Source organism: Ammospiza nelsoni, chromosome 13 (genome assembly GCF_027579445.1).
Source record: "Ammospiza nelsoni isolate bAmmNel1 chromosome 13, bAmmNel1.pri, whole genome shotgun sequence".
In the NCBI taxonomy this organism is placed as follows: domain Eukaryota; kingdom Metazoa; phylum Chordata; class Aves; order Passeriformes; family Passerellidae; genus Ammospiza; species Ammospiza nelsoni.
In genome coordinates this window covers 4222804-4245884 of record NC_080645.1, presented here as the reverse complement: position 1 = coordinate 4245884, position 23081 = coordinate 4222804, and the positions used below count along the sequence as shown (strand labels likewise).

The 23081-nt window shown below is 45.5% G+C and overlaps 1 protein-coding gene across 1 annotated transcript in view; it reads right to left on the bottom strand.

The window, feature by feature from the left end:
* SLC7A10 (solute carrier family 7 member 10) overlaps positions 1 to 23081 on the bottom strand; it is a 40638-nt gene that overhangs the window by 4408 nt on the left and 13149 nt on the right. The window contains exons 2-8 of the mRNA XM_059481417.1: positions 13175 to 13379; positions 7098 to 7249; positions 5280 to 5405; positions 4201 to 4354; positions 2462 to 2585; positions 2263 to 2366; positions 1144 to 1240 (exon numbers count right to left, since the gene is read on the bottom strand). Of these exons, the coding sequence (XP_059337400.1) occupies positions 1144 to 1240; positions 2263 to 2366; positions 2462 to 2585; positions 4201 to 4354; positions 5280 to 5405; positions 7098 to 7249; positions 13175 to 13379 (962 nt within the window). The remainder of the gene's footprint in view (positions 1 to 1143; positions 1241 to 2262; positions 2367 to 2461; positions 2586 to 4200; positions 4355 to 5279; positions 5406 to 7097; positions 7250 to 13174; positions 13380 to 23081) is intronic.

The window sequence follows — 23081 nt, the reverse complement described above, 5'->3', positions numbered from 1 at the left end:
ATGCCATAAAACCTTAACAAAATGCATATTTTGTCATAAAAGTGGAATGAGCTTTTATGGTGGGGAAAAAAAAGCTTATTTGGTGAAATTTTGTATGGGTGTATTGTGCCAGAATTGTTGTTAGAGCCAGGAGACATGTAAACATGGATCTTTCTAGTGCATCTGGGGTCAAACCCTTGTGGTTTTGATATCAGTGGCAAATCTGCAGTTGGCAGCCATTGACCAGCCTAGCTTTCAAGCAAATGGCCTTTGGGGATTCCTTTGCTTGGGTCCTGTGGCCATGGACAGCAGCGGCACAAATCACTTTCCTCTTTGTCATCTTCTGTGCCACTTTAAAACCCTCCACAAATTCCAGTTGCACTATCAATAAAAGCATATAAAACTCTTTGTTTAGAATAATAACTTCCCTAAGTCATTAGTATTGTGGAAATTTCTGCTGCCTAAAAAGTGAGGGGAGCCTTTTCCCACGGAGCAGAGCAGGAGCTGTACCCCCAGCACCCCCAACAGCTGGCACATTGGTGTCTGGCCTTTGCAGGTGACCTCTTGTCTGCCTGGTGTGCCATTCAGCAGATTCCCTGCTGGAATCATTGTCCCTTAATAATTTCTTGGCTGTGGAAAGAAATACCTGTGGCCCTCAGAGAACTGCCTGGCTACCCCTCACAAGGTGTCTTGGTTGTTGAAAGTAATTTTTGGAGCACTTTGTCCTTTCTCTGGGACTCCCCCATATCTTTGTCTTTGGAGGCAGGACCTAAAGCAGCCCTGCTGGAGTGGGATTAGGACCATGGAGGTTTCCAAATTCTGGTGGGAAGCAGGAAAATTGGTCTAAGGAACTTGTCTTAGATGAAGTTTCTCTGTTTCAAAAGCCAGTCCCGGTCTCTTGCTGCAGGACAAGAGTTAATGAGCTTACACTGCAACTCAGGTTATGAGGGAAACCCTTCAGGTGCCAAGGGGACTAGGAGGAGGAATTATTTCTGAGGCTGAAGGCTGCTTGGTTGGAGCTGCTCAGCTGGCACCTACCAGCTGCTATTCAGGACCCACTGCTCCTCTCCTGGGGTAAAACCACCTCTCGAGGGTTTTTCCAGCTCACCTCTCAGTGGCTCAGTGTTTCTACAAGCAGGTGATGGAGCAGGGATAGGAACTTACACAGATGAGGAGGGCAGGGATGGGTGTGCAGTTCTTGACATGGATCATGGCCAGCAAACTTGGCAAGTGGCCCTCCCGAGCACCAGAGAAACACAGCCTGGAAATAAGAAGGGGAATGATGAATCCACTGGGTGTGCAACAGCCTCTCCAGTCCCTACTCATATAAAACCTCTTATCTCAACTACCTGCTTTGGTTTTCTCATGGAAAGGAGCTGTGGCTGCAGCTGCAGAGACAGCTGGAGACTGGGGAAAGGCATTTAAACTGAACCCTGCAGTGTGCAAGGCCTTTAACAGCTAATGTCACCTGGGAACATCTCAGACATGCTCTGAGATGCCAAAATACCTCCAAGGACCATCTGCTGGCCAGCATTGTCTCTTTACCCAGTGAGGGGTGATGGCTCTGAAGGTTGTGTGGGTATTTACAGTGCCAAAAGGGGTTTGGATAAGGTTCAACATGCCTTAGCTTTTCACTTTTAAGTGTACAGCCTGTTACATATGCACTCCAATTTGTTGCATTTCATCACACCCATGAAAAGGTTGGGATAAATAATTTTCCCAAGGTACTTCAGCTGTTTCCTCAAAAAACATTGTAACTTCTAAATTAAATTAAGACAGGTCAGTTATTATAAACAGACTTTATTTATGACAATCTTACAGACTTTACAGATTCTGGCCCAGCTATCAGCACTATGCATGCAAAGCATCTTGCTTGAAAGGTGATTTCCCAGCATTAAAATGCCTGTAGCTGAGTGCAGCACCAGGCCCCAAAACTCCTCCTTGAGCAAAGCACAGTTTAACTGTGAGCTACTGGAACTTTATTGATATAAAATTACTTTGGTTCCATGCTAAAGCTGTATTTGGCTCTTACTGTGAATTATTCCACACCTGCAAACACTTTCAATAACTCATGAGGATTAATTTGCAAGAAATTTCATGATTCAATATTACATTTGCTGATTTGAAACAGAATAATTCATAACTGATTGTATCCAACACACCCAACAACAAACTCATGCTCTACAACATCCAAAATGTCTAGCTAGCATTTCTCTAGCAAATGCAATTAAAACAGCCCCTCCCCAAATTAGATAACGTTCATAAAATTGTACTCCATCTAACCTTGATGAGGTAAAAAGGTATCCATTTATTCCTCCAAATGTAGATAGGGCCACTGAGACTGGCATAACCCAGGAAAAATAGCCCAGTAACTTTTCACCAAATGTCTAAAGCAACAGAAGGCAGAGAAACTGAAACACACTGCAAAGCACAGCACTGAAATCAAAGTGTGGTGGTACATGCAGGGAATGGTTTTACTTACTACAGCCACAGCGTTGGAGGACAAGAGCTCGTGGGGAGACATGGCAGTGAAATATGCAATGTTGGTGAACGTGTACACAAATGTCACCAATGGGATGGATATGAATATGGCACGAGGCAGGTTCCTGATAAGAGAATTGGGAGGGTAGATAAGAGATTACAACCATACACAGTGAGATCATGACAGTGGGGTGGGGCCTGGGTGAGTTCCCTGGCTGTGCCTGTGAGGGAAGCTGAGCTTCCCACTGCGGGTGAGAGAAGGCTGAAATGAAATGCTGTGTCTGCAGGTGGGTGCCTTGGTCTGTGAGGGATGCAGAGCTTTCCCAGCTCTCTGCCCCACTGCAGGTGAGAGAAGGCTAAAATGAATTGCTCTGTCTGCAGGGACCTCCAGGGGACAGATACCATGAGCTGCCTTGGGGCTCTTGATGGGGATTGGGACAGACTGGGACTGAAAAAGGAAACCTCCATTTCCCAAAAGCCCTGGGGACAGGCACTGTGGTGCAATAAAATGTGTTGTTTTGCTTCACCTTCACCTGCTCTCAAAAGGAAGGGGGTCCTGTTGTTCAGCTGCTGCCCTGGCCCATTGTGTACCCTAAATCTAGTCTGGTTATTCAACTCACAGTAGTACAGATGTACTTGATATCCAACCCAGAGAGCTTCCTAGAGGTGCACACCTGAAAAATGCATTCTATATCTAACAGAATGCATCTGTGTCAGATTTGGGAAAAAAAGTTTTTTGTTTAACCTTGTGAATTTGAATAGATTAGTAAAAGGAGAAAATGGTTTTTGTTATCCAATTTTTTTAATACTTTAATTTCTCCACTAAGGCTGCAACAATAATTTTTTAAAAAGGCCATTTGCTCCATTCTCTATTTCTCAGCCAAGGCCATATTTACCTTATTTAAGTAATAACTTTTTTATTGTTCAGCTTTGAAATCATGGTGGTCCATTAAAATATTATTGTTTAATAAGGAAACACATTACCACACTTTCTTTATTTCTGCCAAATCCCTGGACACTTTGCCACTCACTGGTGTGCACAGATGCTCATAAGGCTGTAGCTTTAATTCCTTCCCATCCAAGCTGTAATAGCTTCCATTTCTTGCTGTTTAATTGCTGTGTGCACTGGATGCCCAGGAGTAACTAATGCTCCAAGAGCTGCTCTTGACATTTGCCATCCCACTTTATTAACTCAGAAATGTTGAAACATTTGAGCTTTGCTGAACTAAAATTCCCTTTCCCTCCAGCCTTCTCAGGCTGCTTGTGATGAATCCTTTCCAACCCTTCCCATAGCCAGGATCAGCAGTGACCCAGGGTAAGCTGCCTTGGCAGTGTGTGCCACTTTTGCTGCACAAATCATCTTCTCTTTCAGGCGTCTGTGGGAGAGCTTTGGGTGAAAAAGCAAAGCAACTTCCAAATAATTAAACTATTTTATGACAAAGAAGATTCTTCCTGTAGATATTTGTGTGGCACCTCATCCATGGTTAATTTTCTGCTCTGGAATTGAATAGTGACATAAAGATCCTGCCTTGTCTGCGGCTGCTTTGATTCAGTTCATACCTAATTTCAGTGTTTCTGTAACTTGCCTGCTATCTGTTCTGAACAAAACTCTGTCTCCTTTGGAAAGACCGGTCCCACAGCCATGGAATGACATTGCAGCCCCTCGTGGAATGAGAAATGCTCCCAGAGAGCTCCCATGTCTCAGCACTGCAGGGAGGGCACCATGAGGGGGATACTTGCCTGCGGGGATCCACCAGCTCCTCTGTTACATAGTTCAAGAAGTTCCAGCCACTGAATGCAAAGGACCCTTGGAGAAAAGCTAATGCTAAATGCCCCACAGATGGAGTCATCCAAAATCTGAATGCATTGCTTGGTGTCAGCTCTTTGTAGTTTCCTGCATAGAGAGTGCAAGGCAGATGTTAGGCCATGCCTACCTACCTCACAGACTTTAAATATGTAAGATTTTGCTTTTTATTCTTTCTTAGAGCTGAGCCTTCATGCTGTTCCTGGCACCGTGGGCTGACAGAGCAGTTGCAGTGCTTTGTGCAGGACAGTGTCCTGGTGAGGCAGCTCCTGCTCTCCACCACCACATCTGTGCCACAGCGACTCATGGGACCCTTTGGCAGCCTGCACTGGCTGAGGGTGGATCCTGGGCAGTGCAAATTCCTGCCTGCTCTTAATGACATTCTCTTTTACAAGAGTTTGGTGTTGTTTAGGAGATATCCTTTAAAATAAAATACCTATGGGCCTGAAAGGTTTGTCAAGACTGTAGGACTAGCACCACTGAGAAAACAAGTTTTCTGTTCTCTGTAAATGTCACATTTCTTCATCCTTTATATGACCCATGATAAAAATATTATAGGTCTTTTGTACTTTTGGCTTTCCAATAACTGGTGAATCAGTGAGACATTTTTCACCTTAGTTTAATCTTATAAGTGACTTTTTGTAGGAAATTGGACTAGTGCCTGAAATGAAGCAGATATCATCCTGCCCTAGGCAAAGCATTGCTTATTCATTTTACATCCAGAACACTTCAAATTAAGGAATGCACAACAGATTAAAAATGTTAACTAACTATTCCAAAACATTTTATTCTATCAAAGCCTACAAGGTGGGCTGGAAAGAGACTTTTTAAAGAGGATATAGCTGATTTCTCCCTGGTGTCATTCTTTCCCCAGCTGTGTCAGTGTGTAATCCCACAGCTTGGCAAAACCCAGCACACCTCCAGGTCAGTTTGTAAGGAGGAAACATTGCAGTAAGTGGGAAAAATCAGGTCTATCAACAGTACTATAGCAATGACAGAGTGTCTCACAGAGTACCTTTAAAGATCTGGATGAAGCCCACAACAATGATGAGGGTCAGGGCTAAGAGTTTTCCTGCTGTGAAAATATCCTGGATGCGCGTCGCCCATCGCACGCTGGAGCTGTTCACCCATGTCAGGAGCACTGCAGAGCAAAAGGTTGAGTTCAGTGGGATGAAACTGTGCTTATTTGAGAATGTACAGCCAAAATAGTGAAAAACACACTCATGTTCTATTGAAACAGGCTGACCCCCATGGCAGGGAGAAATGATGAGGAGTCCATCTTATCAGAAGGCTAATTAATTACTTTATTATACTATATTATTCTACATCATATTACATCTAAACTGAACGTGCCAAGCACTCAACTGCTCAGAATCTCATGACTGGTCCCTGATAGTCCCACACACACACACACACCTGGCCCTGACAGACCAAGGAAACAAAACACCATCACTGTAGGTAAACAATCTCCATATTGCATTCTACTTTGGCACAGCACAGGCACAGCAAATGAGATGAGAATTGTTTTTTCTTTCTCTGAGGTTCAGAGAATGTGAATCTCAGCAATATTCTTGGGAATATTTCCTTGTTTTTCTCTGTGAAGAGAAATGTGGTGACCGTGTTCCTGCAGGGAGCTCTAGCATGGCCAGAACGAGGGTGAGGAGGAAAATTGCCTTTCCCAAGCTGCAGGAGCATCCCTGGCAGCCATCAGCCCCTGGGTTCTGCCACAGGGGCTCTCCCCAGCTCAATAACTGTGCCTGAGCCCGTGCCCAGTGTGTTTGGGTTTTGAGTTGTTAGAATGGCTCTTGAGGTATTAAAAGTCTTTTTTCTTAGCCCTGTGCTCAAAGAAGTTGGGATTTTTTGGGTTTGGTTTTTAAGGTTGCTTTTTTTTTTTTTTTTTCTAATACATTCTTTTTTGGATTTGTGCAGGTTTGTTTAGCAGGTTGGGTTGAGGCACACTGACCACCCTCAGGGCAGTGTTATCTTTTAAACTAAAATCTACGTGTACTTTATTTACAGTTATTTTTTAATACTTATGACTTATGTTAGACAGTTTGTCTTTATTTTAAACTAGAGAAGTGTCACTATCATAGAAGTGTCACTATCATAGCACGAGATAGAGGACAAGAAGAAGAAGACGACAGGACATGCTTAGATTCTTCTATTTTACTTCTTGAACCCCCAGTCTAAAAACTTTAAAATTCTACTTTTTCACTTTGTGATAAATTCACTATCATTTTATTCAAACTTTTGTGGCTTTTAACTCTTTGCACAAAGTTGGTCATTGTTTCCATGGGCTAAAATCAAAGGCACAGGTGGTTTTGACTCCATGCCAAGGTCTCTGAGCCCCCTGCCAGGGTCTTGAGTCCTCCAGGGCAGCCAGAGCAATGTCCTGGGTTCTGACAAGTGTGAAGGATCATTGCCTCCTCTCAGGAACAGTGAAAATTTCCAGTCCTGCAGCTCAGCTTTGCTCCTGCCAGCCCCAGCAGTGGCTGATGCAGAGCTGGCTGCACTCTGCACACTCGTGTGTGAGTGTGAGAGAGAACAGGAGGGGCTCACAGGGTGGTGGTGACCTGTGCCAGGTGCCCATGGGATGGTTCTGCAGTTCTGCCCCATCCCACATGCTCACCTGCCACCACTTCCCCTGGACCCACAGGGGTTTGGGTGCCTTTGTGCCTCCCCCCAGGACAGAACATCCCACACCAGCCACCACAGTGCCTCTCCTGGGACCTCCCCACTGGCCTTTGGAGCTGGGGCTGACCCCAGCCTGGCTGGAGTGGCCCCTTGTAAAACCAGGGCAAGATTTGTGTGTGTGCAAGAAGCAAATACTTACATAGGCACACCATGGAGAGGATCCTGGAGGCATTATAGGGTGGGATGCAGTTGGGGAAGACAGGCTGCAGGACATAGTTGGAGAAGGTCAGTGCAATGACAGCCAGACTGGTTGGGTACATGATAAGCACTGCACTCCACAGCAGCAGAAACCTGCAGAGACAAGGGAAAGCACAAGAGAGCTGGTGCTGTGCTGGAGGAGGTGACACACAGCCAGCTGTGCACAGGGAGTCAGGGCTGGGCACCTCCACCCTGTCACACACAGCAGTGGGACCCTCCTCAGCCCTTCTCCCGTGTGCTCAGCACAATATGCATTTTAAATCAAACATTGTAAAGCAAACATGGCTTAGGAATGTGTGGAAGAGTGAGGATTATGACCAGCAGGCATGTTTGGGTTTAACTCTGTGTCTAGAAAGGAGCTCTGCTGCTCTTGGGCTCACATGGCACCACAGCAGACAGCAGTCCCTACACTGAAGGCACCTCTGAAGGGTTTTGGCTGCAGCCAAAGGCAGCAGCTGCACTTTTGGGACTGCTACCAACTCCCTGCTGGTCCCTGCTGCTGTTGGCTCTGTGACCCAGACCAGGGCAGATTGGTGCTGCAGTATTTGTGATGGATCTCACAGCTGGGCTGGCTGCCTGCCTCCAGCTGTGGCTTCAGGTGATTGCACCCAACAAGGTATTGTGCAAATATAAAGTGTGAGATATTTTGTTTTTCCATTCTGTGCAAAGGAAAAAAATACTTAAAAAGTCAGCAGTGGATCAGGTTAGTCTTTAAAAATATTTGAAGTATTATTATTTCTATTGTGAGAAGTAAGCATTGCAAGAAAGTGAAGCTTTCCTTGCCATGTATATACACACACAGACACACACACACACACACAGAGTCATTCATTCACATGCATGCACAAATATAATGTGCAGGGATGCATGACACAAATGAGGATTTGAGATGATATTTCCAAATAAGACAGTATAATTTCTATATTACACGGGCTGCTCTTTAGGGGCTGCACCCACCCTGCTCCCAGCCCTGAAATCTGCACAGCTGAGGGAGCCTCTCTGTGTCAGCAGCCTGAAGGCAGTGCTGCTCCTGGCTGCTCCTCAGCTGAGCTGCAAAATGTCTCAGCCCCATCCTTCACTTTCCCTTCTTGCTCCTGAGAAGGATGGGGCAATTAATTAGCTACCACAGTTAATTTGGTGAACCAGACCAATGTCAGAGCTGGGTACCTTCCCAGCTGCCACTGTAGTTTTTACAACAAACTCAGCAGTTTTTTCTTTCTCTTTATTTGGTTGTGTGAATCCCTTTTTAGGGTTTTTCCCCCCCTCAATTTCTAATGTTTTTCCTTGTGGTTCAGAGCAGTTTTCTCCAGTGACTGCTTTGTGCTATTTGGTGTTGCTGATGATGCACCCAGCTTGGGACAGCTCTGCAGGTCCTGCTTGCTGAGTTAACTCTGCTGGTCCACACTGAAGAATAAACAGGACCTAAAGACTACAATAACAATTTGCTGAATATAATTTGGATACTGATGGTGCTGCCTGAGCTGTTTTGTGTGGCTGTTGACTGGCAGGGCCTTTGCAGAGGCTGCCAGTTTTTCCCTGCCATGTTTTTCTTCAAATTTTACACAAAGTTTTAGCCTACATATGTAGGCTGAGAATTGTGTAAAACATTCAGTGGGGAGAATGACTCTGAAAAGACTATTTCAGACAAAATTTGCCCTGGTTTCTATGCTGTAATATGGAGTGTGGGGTAGCTGGTATTGGGTCGAACTTGGTTTAATGGGAATGGATTAATGACAGTCATGGAACTGAAATGCAGGATTGATAACACAAATTAAAGAAAATGCATAATTTTAGCAGAGGGGGACAAAGTTGCACTGTCAAATGTGAAGCTCAAAAAAGAGATGGCAGCAAAACAAGAAGGAAGCTTTGCCTAAGGTATAGGCCCACTTTAATGGTGTTTCTACATGTAAGTCTTAGTTAAAACCTATTTCTGAGAAAAATATCTCCTTGCTGGTCACTGAGATCACATTTCCATCCTTAAACAAGCAGCTGTGGGGGCCAGGGGGCAAGGCTGGCATGTGCCATGTGCTCACAGTGCCAGCAGCTGCCAGGGCTGGGGCCCAGCTGGGAATGAATGGCTGCTCCTGGGGAAAATGGCTCATGGGAGATGATGTGGGAGAGAACACAGCATGGCACACCTGGAATCACTTTGTTCTTCAGCTGGAAAGTGGCAGAATTATTGCCCTGAGGGCTGAGCTACAGAGCTGGAGATGGAACTCAACCCTACAGCTTTTCATAGTTACTCTGTAGCTGGGATCACAAAAATAAGAGAAGTCAAATCTTCTCTTGTTGCTGACTGAGAAGTGATCAGATTTTATAACAGGTTTGAGACAACTGAATGTAAAGAAAAAGGAAGATGTAACTCGTTGGTTGGGTTTGGTTGGTTTTGGTTGCTTGGTTGGGTTTTATTTTTCTGAACACTGGAGTTTGCATGAGAAATTTGAGCTCCTGCACGTGCTGGTGGTCAAGGAGCAGGTGAAATAATCTCTGTACCTGTATTCCAGCTGCTGGCTGGATGGGCTCTGCTGTGTTTGGTTGTTGAGCCTCATCCAAAGTTCCCTGAAGTCCATGGCCCACAGTCCATCAGTGTGTACATGAGTGAGACCCTGTCTACTCAGAGCCCTCCCTCTGTCCTAGGAACAGCCTGGGGTGAGTGGTGCCACCTGCTACCCCTGGGCAGGTGTGGCATTCACGTGGAGTGCCACCCATCCCTGGACCAAAACTGAATTTTTTTGCAGATACCTCAGCATACTAACTCCCTCACCTGTGGAAAGAAATAAACAACATGGTTTCACCTGGGTCCTGAATAGTCTAGTGGACTTGGTGAAATTGGTTCTCAAATATCTGTTTGGGATATGCCTGTACTCCCTCAAGGATCTCAGATATGTTATGGATTCAAAGCAGCCTATGGAAATTAAAATTCCAGTGTACCCTACTTGTGCATTGGCAAAAGGAAACAGTTTGAAACAGGTGCTGTAGTACAGCTCAGGAAAAACTGGACTGGTTTAAGCTGGAGCCAGTTTGAATACAATTAATGCCATCCTACATTGCTGGATGACTTACTGCCTTTGGAAAATTCAAAATTTTGCAATAACGAAAAAGAAACATGGAAGTATATTTGAAGCATGTTACACTTGCAGTTTGGAGTGACACTTATGAAAGCTCTGGCTGCAAACTCTGCACTGATTTTGGTGGGCATGTATGTCCAGAGAGCGGGCTCTGCTGTGGTAGCTGCAGCATGACTGCTGAGCATTCAGAAGGAGTGGTATTGATCAGAAACTCACTGCAGGGTTTGTTCTTCTGCAAGAACACCTATTAAGGCCTCTATTTAGCATTTGGGGTGATGTTCTTTTTCCTCAAACAGACTTGCAGGCCCACATCATGCAAGGAGAGCTGTGCTCAGAGGGCTCCTGCAGCACAGACTGCAGCCATTCCCTGCAGTTTGTGCTCACACACAAATGCTGTTTAAAACCACAATGATTCCTAAATAGAGAGGAAAGCAGGAGTAACTCTCTGGTACCAGACCAGAGCCTGGTAATACTGGAACCCTTCCTCACCTGTTCCTCCTCCCTTGGCCAGAGGAGCTAGGCAGTGTCCCTGCTCAGGGCTGTCCCCAGCCAAGGTTTGCCATGACCACCACTTTCCAGCAGTGCTTCATGCTGTCCCTGAGCTATCCAAGGTGGCCCTGTCCTGCCTCTGTTACTGCATTCAGCTCCTCACATCACAGCAATGTGATTTTTTCAATAAACAGTTGTGCATCCAGCTATCAGTAGTGCCAGACACAGAAGCTGGGGCATGGAGTACTCCAGTAGCTGTCACAGTCAAATGGTATTTATTTGTGCCTTGTATCTGTGCAGGAAAACCTGCATAGATATATAAAAATTAATAAATGGGAGGATTTTGGGAGACAGGGACAAGGCAGCAGAAGTGGAGTTGTTGTGGTCTGGGTGGGTACAGCTGTGCTCTTACAACAAACACCTTTTTAAAAATAAATATAAATAATAAACCAAAACATCCAGCTGGTCACTGGCAAAGTCAGATGCACGGGAAAGTCAGGTGCACTAAAGCTTTGTGTGCTGAGTTTGATGTGCTCAGCTGTAGAAGGATTAAATCAAAAAGCAGCAGTGGTTTTTGTGCCAGGGAGGCACAGGGCAGCCCCTTGAAGCTCAGCCTGCCTGTGCCCTGCCAGGGCTGGATGGGCACTCCCAGGTAGGGAGCTGGGGGTGCTGGAGCTCCCAGAGCTGCAGCCTTCAGGTGGTGGCTCAGCAAAGGGCAGCAGGGCACAGTCCCAGCTTGGCTTTACTGGAAAAGCTGACCCAAATCCCCCTTTTACACCAAAACCTGCCTGATGGCTCTTGCCTAATGCACCCTTTGTCACAACAGTGGGGCTATTTCTTTTCTTGAGAGAGAGCTAACATCTCTACACAGGAAGGATGGGAGCACTGCTTCCCTTCAGGTGACAGGTTGTGTTTTTTTAATATTGCCTGTGCATTACAAGCCTGGACACCAAGTGAGTGCTGCCCAAGCCGAATCTCCTGCCTTGGGAGGTGAGGCTGTCCCCAGGTACATGCTGGGCAGTGATCAGTCAGCTGCTGTGTGGTTTGTTACAGCAGCTGCACATCTTGGTGGTTGCAGGGACCAGACAAGTTCTCTGAAGTGGCAGAGGGAGCTGAGGAACAATTTAAATTAATTTTAATTGAATTAAATTAAATTTTAGTTGTACTTGATTTCTAAGTATTTTCATTTTCTCCCCTAGAAAACACAATTCCTTTGGTTTTGTGGACCTCTCATGTTGCTGGCCTCCTTACAATGATGTTCCAGGGATGGGACTTGTGGAGTTCTGTGCTCCCAGTTGCCCTGTCCCTGCTTGCAGACCCTGCTCCTGTCAGCAGGCACTGGGGGAGCTGCTGCTGCAGGGCCCTGGGGAAGCAGAGCTCTGCTGTGCTCCTGCCCCATGAGAGGACACACCTGAGTGGAGCTCAGCTCTGGTTAGCCAAGCCAGTGCTGCTGTTGCCCCCATCTGTTCTGCGATGTCAGTGTAATTTTCTGTGCAAAGCAGGACAGCAGTCAGAGGAGAGATCCCATCAGCTAAAGAAACACAGACTTCATGAACCAGCAGAAGGCAATGGCTGAAGCTTGGCAAGCATCAGAAATGCCCCTGTGAGCAGGCATGTCTGCAGTGCTGGCTGTGCCTGTGTGGCACTGAGCTGAGGCAGAAATGAGAGGACAGCCTTTGGGACAGGGTGACAGACTGCCTGTGTTATGCCTGTTCTGATCTGTCCTTGCTCAGCAGCCAGCTCAACTGTTAGAAGCTCATTTTCCATCTCACATGAGAAGGAATACTCTGGTTTGGTGGGGGTTTTCCTTACTCTTTCTCTAGTTTTCTGTACTGGTGCTTATTTTTCTTAACTAAACCACCAGCATGTGGTCTGGCCTCTCTACTCACAGTGAGGGAGCTGCTCAGAACATTCTGGTGCTTCTCTAGTAGTCTGTGAGTACAAGCTGACAGCTTAATTAATTGTGTTGAATGCATCAAAAAGTGTACACTAAAAAAGATAACCTCCTCTCACTTGTCCCTTCCTCACATCAGTACTATTTTCAAAGAGAAATCCTTCCCCGAGTTAGCATTCCCCCTCTCTGTATTTACTTGGTGATTCTGGACAGCAAGTCAAGCAGCTTTGTTTTATTTGTGGTGAGCAGCTCCAGCCTGGCCTGGGATGGGTAAAACTCTTCCACACAGGCACTGATCATTCATGGCTTGCACACAGGAACATCACTGAGACACAGCATCACCTCCTCTGTCATGGACTTGGAGGGAAGTGAAAGGATCTGTCACCTTCCCTTGGAAACAGCACTGGGAGTTCTGTGTGGGGACAATTTGGTATTTCTAACACAGAACAGAAAGATTGATTTTGCTGAAGCATTTTTATTAACAAATGTTGTCTCTTCCAAGTTTCCCACAGCAAACACACAACATAAATGTGCTTTCAGATCAGTTTATAGAGAGAGGGTACTTACCCAGCCAACCCACCAAAAATCTCAGTGACATAGGAGTAGTCCCCTCCTGACTTGGGGATGGTGACCCCCAGCTCAGCGTAGCACAGGGAGCCCAGGGCAGCCACGCCGCCCCCCAGCACCCAGATGATGAGAGCCAGTCCCACCGAGCCTGCGTGCTCCAGAACTCCTTTGGGGGAAATAAAGATCCCAGAGCCTATGATGTTACCTGCAAAGGACAACATGACAGCAGTCAGGGAAAAGAAAGTAAATAGTTGGCTTTTATTTGTTCAAAAGAAGGGAAACAACCCCAGAGCCCCTGCTCTAATAAAAAACTCAGTCGTGCCACCCCTGTGCTCCCATTTCAGATTTTGTATGACTGCACTGTTTCTGATTATGCCCTGGCAGAAGTGCTGCCATTTGTCAGCAACCAAAGATGCTAAATGTGTGCTCAGCTTTGCTGATGAGGATCCATGAGTTTTCTGGCACCAACTTCCTCAGCCTGCATAACTCTCACCTGCCATGCCCAAGTGTATTACTGCAAGGAGTTAGAAGTGACTTTGTAATGAAGACTTTTCATCCACTCCTAAGAGGAATTTGAACAAGTTAAGGCAAATTTCCAGGGAGTTTGGGAGGTCAAAAAAGAAGAGAATAGCATTGTCTGTAGTGATGGGCCCAAAAGGTGTGCTTGCCATCAAGGATGGATTTAAGATTGTGCTTGAAAAAGCAATCTCAAAGTCTGAAATATTAAAAATCCATAAGCATTTTGTACTTGCAATAGCTGTGCTGCTTAGTGATCAGCCATAAAATGTAAAGTTATAATGTGGCATGGCTAAAATGTTGGACAGCATGAGACAATTGAGATGATGTGAGTTCAGGCAGTGCTGGGTATAGAAAAGGAGTGGTGGAAACCTCCAGATGCTCTTTTTCCATGTGGGACCAGTGTGTGTTACATTGTGGGCAGCTGGCTCAGGGCTGGGCACAGAGGGTGACAGAGGATGGCAGTGGCTGGGGTGGCACCAGACTGGGGCCTGTCCCCAGTGGGGCTCTGCAGGGCTTCACCCTCAGCCCTGAGCCCAACACCTTCACTCATGGTCTGGGGCCAGGGCCCAAATGAGCCCTCAGGGATTTGCTGATGGCACTGAATGAGGAGGAGCTGTTGGCTCTTTGGAGGGCAGAGAGCCCTGCAGAGAGCCCCAGGCAGTGGCAGAGAGGGGCAACCCCAGCCATGGGAAGTTTTCAGGCCATGGCAGAGCAGGGCAATCCCAATGCCAGCCATGTGAAGTTTTCAGGCCATGGCAGAGCAGGGCAATCCCAATGCCAGCCATGTGAAGCTCAGGCCATGGCAGAGCAGGGCAATCCCAATGCCAGCCATGTGAAGCTCAGGCCATGGCAGAGCAGGGCAATCCCAATGCCAGCCATGTGAAGCTCAGGCCATGGCAGAGCAGGGCAATCCCAATGCCAGCCATGTGAAGCTCAGGCAATGGCAGTGCTGGCTCTGCCCTGGCTCTGTGGGCACACTGAGAGCTGCAGAGCAGCTGCAGGAAGGGCCCTGGGGCTCCTGGCCTGTGGCCACTGGAGCTGAGCCAGCAGTGCCCTGGGGACAGCAGGGACATCCCTGTCCTGGGCATCAGCCCCAGCACTGCCAGGCCTGGGGGATTGTTCTGCTCTGCTCTGGGCTGGGGCAGCCTCACCTTCAGTGCACCAGAGCATGAGGAAGACATGAAGGCATTGGAGAATGGCCAGAGGAGGCCATGAGGGTGGGGAAGGGCCTGCAGGGGAAGCCTTGAGAGTCTTTGGTGCTGCTGTGTGCCACAGTTTAACAGTTGTACTTGTGCATATGGAGAAAGACCTTAAATGATAAAAACCCCTTAAAAATGATTTGCTACGTGCCAGCATACATACCTGTGTACCTGCATTTTCCACAGATCAACGTGCCTGAGCACACTGCACTGCTGGGAGGAGCTGGTGGTGCTCTGGGGACCATGCTGAAGTTCAGACACAGTGTTTTTTACCAAGATAGACCTGTAGGTTTCCATACTGAACAAATGCCCAAAGACAGAACAAGCCCTAAATGGGTCCACTGGCTCCTTTCCTGCCATCTCCTCCTACCCTTGTTCACCTTAGCTCAGGTTTGCTGGTATTTTGGCAGCAGAGAGCAGATGCAAAGGCTCACCCTTCAGCAGGCTCTCAGTTTCCACCCCTGTCCCTTGGGTCACCTTTCCATGTTGTCCATGCATGAGGAAAGGATGCAATCCAAACACAGCCTGGCATCCCTCAGACTGGTAATGGACAAGAAATCCAAGGTTCCAGGGGGTCTGCATGGTGCTGGCAGGGTCTGCCCCTTGTGCTGGCCAGGGGCTGAGCTGGGTCGGCTGTGCCCACTCAGCTGTGGGGGGTGGACAGAGCTGCAGGGGGGTGGCAAGGGTGGGGAATGCAGAGGCAAACATCAGCAGCACCAGGGGAAGCGGTGGGATCTGGCCATGCTGTGAGACACCCAGGGGACAGAGCTGGCTCCTGGTGAGCTGTAACTGCAGAGGGAAGGTGGTGGCAGTGATGTGGCACAGTGCAGGCTTGTGGGGATACCAGTTCTTGGTTTCTCTGGGTCTGGATTGAAGGCACTTGAGGTAGTTCATGTTCAGACTCAGGTGGTCATTATTTCTAATCAGTAAAACAGTCTCACTGCTGTGAGTTCAGCAGCTTTTCATTAACAGGCACAAAATGCCCAATAATCTCTTGTTACAAGGTCTTTTAAGACTAAACTCTCCAATTAAGAGCTGACACCTGGATTATTTTCCCTTTTAACCCAATAGCTGATCCCAAAGAGCCCCCCATGGGAAGTTTTCTATCCAATTACAAAATGCCACCCAAACCCATGGAGAAGAAACCCAGGATGACACCCTGTGCCCTCATTCTTGCTGCCATCCACAACACATTAAAAATCCCAAAACCTCAATTTCTCACCCAGTGATACACCTACACTGCTCTCTATAATCTGTTTCACACTTTTGTGGGTTCCAGTCTATCTTGAAGTCTGGGAAACTTTCTCCAGAGTGAGGGTCAAAGTCAGTGCTGCCCTGGGGGTCAGGGCACCCCAGAGCAGACACAGAAATATTCCCAGTGCCCTGGGTTTGCACAGAGGCTAAATAAAGATGATGTGAGTTTTGAATGCTTACACTCAGCACTGTCAGAGCTCTCTGTGTTTCATGTTTCTGCCCCCAGGAAGGAGCTTGGTTTATCCCTGGCAGCCTGGCTGGTGGGCACTGAGGGGCACTGGCACTGGGGCTCTTTCCCAAATCCACATGGCTGCAGGGAGGAGGTGTCCGTGGCCTCCTGTTATGGTAAGACTTCCAAAGCAGTCCTCCTCATCTGCAGCTCTGTCTGAGCTGGAAACAGCCAGAACTTTCTTTGTTTATGTAGAATATGTTCTGGGTGCAACTATCTGCAGGAGCAGGACAGGGACCAGACAGATTTCTGGATAATTCTTTCATACAAGCATTCTACTAATTTTTTTTTGTAGAAGATTAAATAGTGATTTAATTTTGTAGAAATTAAATAGTGAATCATATTTTAATAAATGTAATATCCTTCATGAATGAATAAAGAATAAGGCAAAATTACCTTCCAAAGTCATTATGGATTTCATATTACTTTGCACTCACAACATGTGCAAAAGCCATATCAGTAGGAGTGGAAGTGCTACACCCCTTCTGATTAACAAAATGTTCGTATGAAAATCTGCCATGAATGTGGTAAATGTGCCCAAAAAGTACCTTTGCTTCACTTGGTGTAGGACATGTTTAAAAATAGGTGGAGATACTGAAATGCTCCAGAAACGAAGATGTCAGAAACTGCCTGGTGAGAAGCAATTTTCAGGAGGTCTTGGTCAGCAGGATCTGGAGGGAATTTGGTGAGCAGCTTTAGGGGTGAGAAAATGCAGCATGCGCTCTTTCCCATACACAGCATTGTATTTTGTCATCTCTTGTTTCTTGGTGTTTGTTTTTTCCCCTCCTTTTCACAATAATATGGAATCATTGGTATAAAAATACCATGACAACCTCAGCTTTTGTTTAAAAATTACGTTACCAACAATTATGAGTCAGAACGCAAGCAAAATATCCTGAAATATATATATATCACTTCTGAGATCTTATCCAGTGTCATGATTATTTTCTTTTTTTGGGACAATGTTGAGAGAAGTTTCCACATCCTAGAAAAATAGGAAATGGGGGAAGGGTATACAAAAGCAAAAAAAAAAAGGAAAAAATATCTGTGTCTCTTTATCTCTCCAGTCAAGTAACACATCCAGCAGTGCTGGTAGTAAAATTGGTAGAATGTTTGCATGGAAGAACCATCAGAAATGTGTCTGGTCCTTGTTCTGCTCCTGCAGATAGTTGCACCCAGAAGGTATTCTCCTTAAAGAAAGAAAGTTCTGGCTGTTTCCAGCTCAGACAGTCCCAGATGAGGAGCCCAGCCTGTTCTCTGTGAGCTGCATGCTCAGCCCGAGCAGCCAAACTTGTGAATCCTGGGCCAGGTGAATGAACCCAAACCAGCAATGTGGGTGTGAAGCGGGTCCAGCCTCTCCCTTCAGCCATGCTCCATCTCTGCCTCAGTGGAAGTGGGTCCCAAACCTGGTTTTCTGTGAAGAGAATGCCAAACCCCCCATCCTTTCAAATCTCCAGTTGTTTATCTAATTGTGTTTAGGATCTTTTGTGACCTGGCCCTGGAATGGGTTTCCAGACCAGTCACACACATGCAGTGTGTGGTTTGGCTCTGAGGTCAGCACTTCATGTGGAGCTAAACCATTTGGGAACTGCGGTAATGATGTGACAATTAGAACATTTGGCTTATTGAAAAATCCAGTGTTTTCATTTTGCCTTTGGCTTTTGGACCATGAGAGTGCGTTTGGGGTTAGATGTGGGGTTTTGATGTCTTTTAATATAACTATGAGAACTAAAACTCATTTCTTAAACAAAAGCTGAATTCTCACCAAAACACTTCAAGAACTGCACTTTGAAGGAAAACAGTATCCCTGTGCTTGTGAGAAAATAAAGGGACTTGGTAATACTTGGCATATTCACTTAGTATGCAAAATCCTTAGGGCATCTTTCATTTATCTGCAGCACACAATACACACAGACTATAAAAACTGGATCTTGCAGCTTGTTGAAAGCATCCCTCAGTTCTGTAAAAATTGATTTATTATATTTAGAGACCATATTTGGTCTTTATTGGATAAAACCAAGCAATTTCCTGTATAGCTAGCAAAGAAAAATATCACTCATGCCTTTTTATTGCATGCACATTTCTTTAAAGATCTGTTGTACATCTGAAATTCTGGACGTATCAGTAATTATCATTCCATTCCACTTTTTTCCTTGCAAGCCTTCTGATGAAATCCTTTCTTCTATTCTTTTAGTATAGTTTGAATATAATATATATCATAAAATAATAAACCAGCCTTCTGAAACATGGAGTCAGATCCTCATCTCTTCCCTCATCCTGGGACCCCTGCGAACACCACCACAAACCTGATTTCAGGTTCAGCTCTCTCTTGATATATTGGTGTACTGTATCCTCAACAGGCAGTTTTCACTGAGAATAGAATAATAATCAAAAAGTTCTCCCATTCTCTCAGGACTCCCACATCCAGGTGGACATTGCCCAGGCCAACAGGATGACAGTCTGTGTCACTGCATAAAAAAGTTCTCTTATCAACAAATGCTGAAGCTTTGCATCCTGCCTAGGAATTATAAATAAATATATCTTTTTTCAGTAGAAAATATTGTAAAGAATTGAGAATCCTGTTTGGCAACAGCAACAAAGGAGCTTAATCAAAAGGAATTGTGCTTTGCAAACTGTCTCAATCCAAATTAAATATGAGGTGGATTATGTCAATAATGTAACTCATCATGGATATTTATTTATGTATGTATTTAGCAGAAATCTGCTAAATGAAGCAGCTTCTGGTGCAGCTAATTGCCAGTTAATTGGCTCCTAGGAGTTAAGCACTCCCAGCTGAGGATGCCAGTGACCAGTTTTGACTGCCACTGCCCCTTTGTGCACTCAGGGCATGACACAGATACAAAGCCAGTCAGGAAGTAAAATGCCCAGCTCATAATTTTGGTGCAAACTGGAAATTGTGTGGCAGCACAGACGGTCCCAATGGCTCTGCTTATTCCCAGAAAATGAACGTGCTGCTCTCTGCCCTGGCTGAGCTGGGGCCCTGGCTCAGCCACGTGCCAGGAGGGGAGGCTGCCATGCAGCACACAAGTGCACATCCAGTGCAAGGATTGAGGTGTCCCCTCCTCCCCCTCTGAAATACAAAGACTAAATGAAATTCTGCATCAAGACAACAAGGTCTATAAAATTGCTCGGCTGTAGGGACTCAGTGGAATTAAAACCATCAAACACTTCAAGTGCATTTTCTTAACCTCTAGTCAAACATGAATTTAGGCTATGTGGCAGTTAAGGTATTTGATGCAATTTCCTGGAGTTTTTTTGCTTTTAAATAGCATTCAGAAAACTCTTAGTGAAAAACAGTTAAAGAAAAAAAGGATCTATAAAGCCTGGATTTAAAATAATAGCCATTTCATTTCATATGCAAGTAAAAAAAAGGAATTTCTGTATCACTGGAAAATGAATTATGGCTGCTCTGCTAATATGCTTGCAAAAAAAAAAAAAACCTCAAAAAGGGCTGTAAAAATAACAGTGATAATTTAATGTTTACATGGATTAGTATTTAACAAAATTAAACTTAAAACCTGACTTCAAATATTTATGTTAAAATTCCTAGCAAGCCAGAACACGACCAGCCATTATAAACTGCTGTTCCAGCATTCCAACAGGATTTTACTGTGTTAAGAATTTATAATCTGATTATACTACACACAACTTTAAAGATTTAAAAAATCAGGCTGCTTCAAATACTGAGAGTTTTCCTTAACTTCTGTTAGATGTATAAAGATCATTTACCTTCTGAGCACCAATATGCAGGTGTAGTCCATGAGGGCTTGAACAACCAAGTTTTCTAACAATGAAGGTGTGGATAGAACAGAAAACTGAGTTAAGGAAAGAAAATATTTCAGGCATAGCTTCACTAATGATACCTGATGCAGCCTTACTGTTCCAGTGATTAGGGTTAGATTTTGCTATTGCATGAGGTACTGTGGAGAGCTGTAAATAATTTAAATTTCTATATATTAAAAATCAATACCTGCTCAGCAAGGCACAGCTGTGCCCTGCCCAGCTGCACAAAGGACAGGGAAAAAGCAGACTTGCCCATGTGGTGGGAAATGGGCTGGAAATATCCGTTATCTGGAGAACCTGTGGCAAGGATGGAATATCATCCTTATCCTGAATTTTAGTGAATGTTACTGTGGATGCCAGATATTTGGGTTGCTGTTCTCCCTAGTAATCATCCAGTCTGCAGGATGATGACATGTATCCTTCCCCAGAGAGAGAGCAACCTCTGCCTTCTCTTCTGTTATTGTAAGAAAATATAGGAGTTACTGAATTGCAAAGACCACTGATAAACAGAACGAGCAAGTGGATACACCTTGTGCATGGCAGCTGCATTGTTGTGATTTTGGGAGTGTGTTAGGCAGCTGTGCTGCAATTAGATGAAAAAATCACAGTCTAGAGAAGAGCAATCAAGGTAAATTTTAGCTAACCTCAGTCTTCACAGGACCTTTAATATATCTGGGGCCATTTGAATGGTTCTTTAAAAGTAGTAAGCCACACATTTGGCTCTGGCTTAAGGTATATAAACTGCTTAATGATGAGGGTTTGTTTGGATTCCCTTTCCACTGGCAGTGGAAGGCAGCCTTGCAGGAATGCAGTACTCTAATCCTGCAAGATGCATTTATGGCACTGCAGTGCTTTGCTCTTCAGCTGGAGCCTGCTGCTTGCCACAGGAGACTGACCATGCTCAGGCCATCAGTAATCCAACCTCTACCCAAGCACCCAGCAGCTTAAACCCACAAAAATCTGGTGGTTTAAAATTTCTACCTTTTTGTAAAATTAGTGATAATTTGTCAATTACTGTTGTTCAACAGGAGCAGGTTAACCAAGAGAAACTTAATCAGGAAAGCTTTTAAGCCTCTGTTTTGGTAACATGGTATTCACAAAATACTTTCAAAGCAGGTTCCTTTGGCATGTGTTGACTACTTGTAGGAAGGGCACATCTGTACCATAAGGACCTCACTGAAGGAGATAAAATGTGGGGATATTCTCATTATAGTACTTGAGTCAAATGCAGATGTTCCAATAACCAAAACCAGCCCTGGAACCTCTGATCCAGTCCTCTGGCTGGCAAGCATCATGCTCTCCTGCAATTAGATGTTTGTATGTGAGCAATCCTGAGTATGTATGTGGGCATACACTAGGTTTGATAAAACAATTTACAAATCCTTTTGTCCTTTGGTCCAAAATTGCAGGACATACAACTGAGAGGGAAACCTGGTTGTCCCTATCAGTCAGTGCCAGTCCTGCCCTGCTAGAGAGCAAACATCCAGCACAGATCTGCACCAAGGCAGATAAATGGCCAGAGGTGCTGGGGATCAGGCCTCTCAGGAGAACATGAAATAATAAAGATGACAGATGTCTGCTAGTACATGGTTTTATTCAGTTTGATTTGATTAACACTGTTACAAGTGTGTTTATTTCAAAGAAGAAGTTAAAGCCTCTATGATAGGATTTTGTTGTTGCTCTAAACTGAAACTCCTTTTATTCTGCTAATCCTTTCACAGGCTGCAGGCTCTGTCTCCTCTTTTCAGGCACACAGTCCACTGCTTTATTTCCTGCTCCTCTGTTCTGACTCTTGTACTTGGTCTGACTTCTCTACTTCCTTAACTTCTGACTTGCTCTCCTCTTCTCTTGCCAGCATTGGGGTATGTGGGCTGCATTTCATTACCATGGAGAGGAAACCTCAGCCTCCCTTGCCCTTCTCTGTGGCTGCAATGATAAGGCAGAAACATCAGGAAAAGCCTTCTCCTGGGGACTGGGAGACTTTTTCAGTGGGATATTCTCACTGGGAGCTCCCACACCCTGCTGCACTCAGAGCAATACAGCTGTGCCAGGAGGGGATCACAAAACCCTGCTGCTTTTGCTGAGCTCCATATTGCACCTTCCTCTTTTGCCTTTTTCCTTGGCATCAGGGGCCTTGAGCAGGGTTTGGGGCAGGGCAGTGCTGCCAGGTAAGCATGAGGGAAGCCCACAGACAGCTGCAGAGCAGCAATTCTTGGTGCTCCCACTGCATCCCCACTGGCAGTGGCACCTATGGGGAACAGAGGCTCAAACTTCCCCCTGACTGTGGGACATAAAGGAGCTCTGTGACCCTTGAAGCAAGGGAGAGAGGCTTCAACCCTCCTGCTGATTTCCAAAGAGAAACCGAGTGCCAAGCCTACGTCGGTGTTGTGAGAGGGACATGGAGGATCCCTGTGACAGTGCCCGGATTGCCCTGGTAAGAAGCTGCAGCTCTGCCCACTGACTGCTCTGCAAACACTGCAGCTTTTTGTGGCTTTGGCCCTTGGTATCTGTCCAACATCTGCTTTCTGTGCTCTCTGCATCTCAATATCCTGACTGGGAATTTTACCTGCAAAGGGCAGAAATGTGTTGTTAAATCCCCTGGTGTAGAAATGGGAGTGGGTAAAGCTCTGCCCTGCAAGCATGCTGGAGGACATGGGGGTCTTCTCTAGGACACTGTGAGACTGATAAATTCTGATTTTAAGGAAAGCACCTGACAGTGGAGATTGGACCTTCAGTGGTGGCTTAGGGGGCAGATGCCAGCCCATTCAGCTGATTTAATATTTGTCCCTCAGCTGAGAAATCCCACAAGTGACAGCTGCATTTCTCACAAGGCTCTCTATACCTGCAATGATTTTTGGTATTTACCAAGAAGAAAAGCAGTTCCAAAATGCTGCTGTAAAGC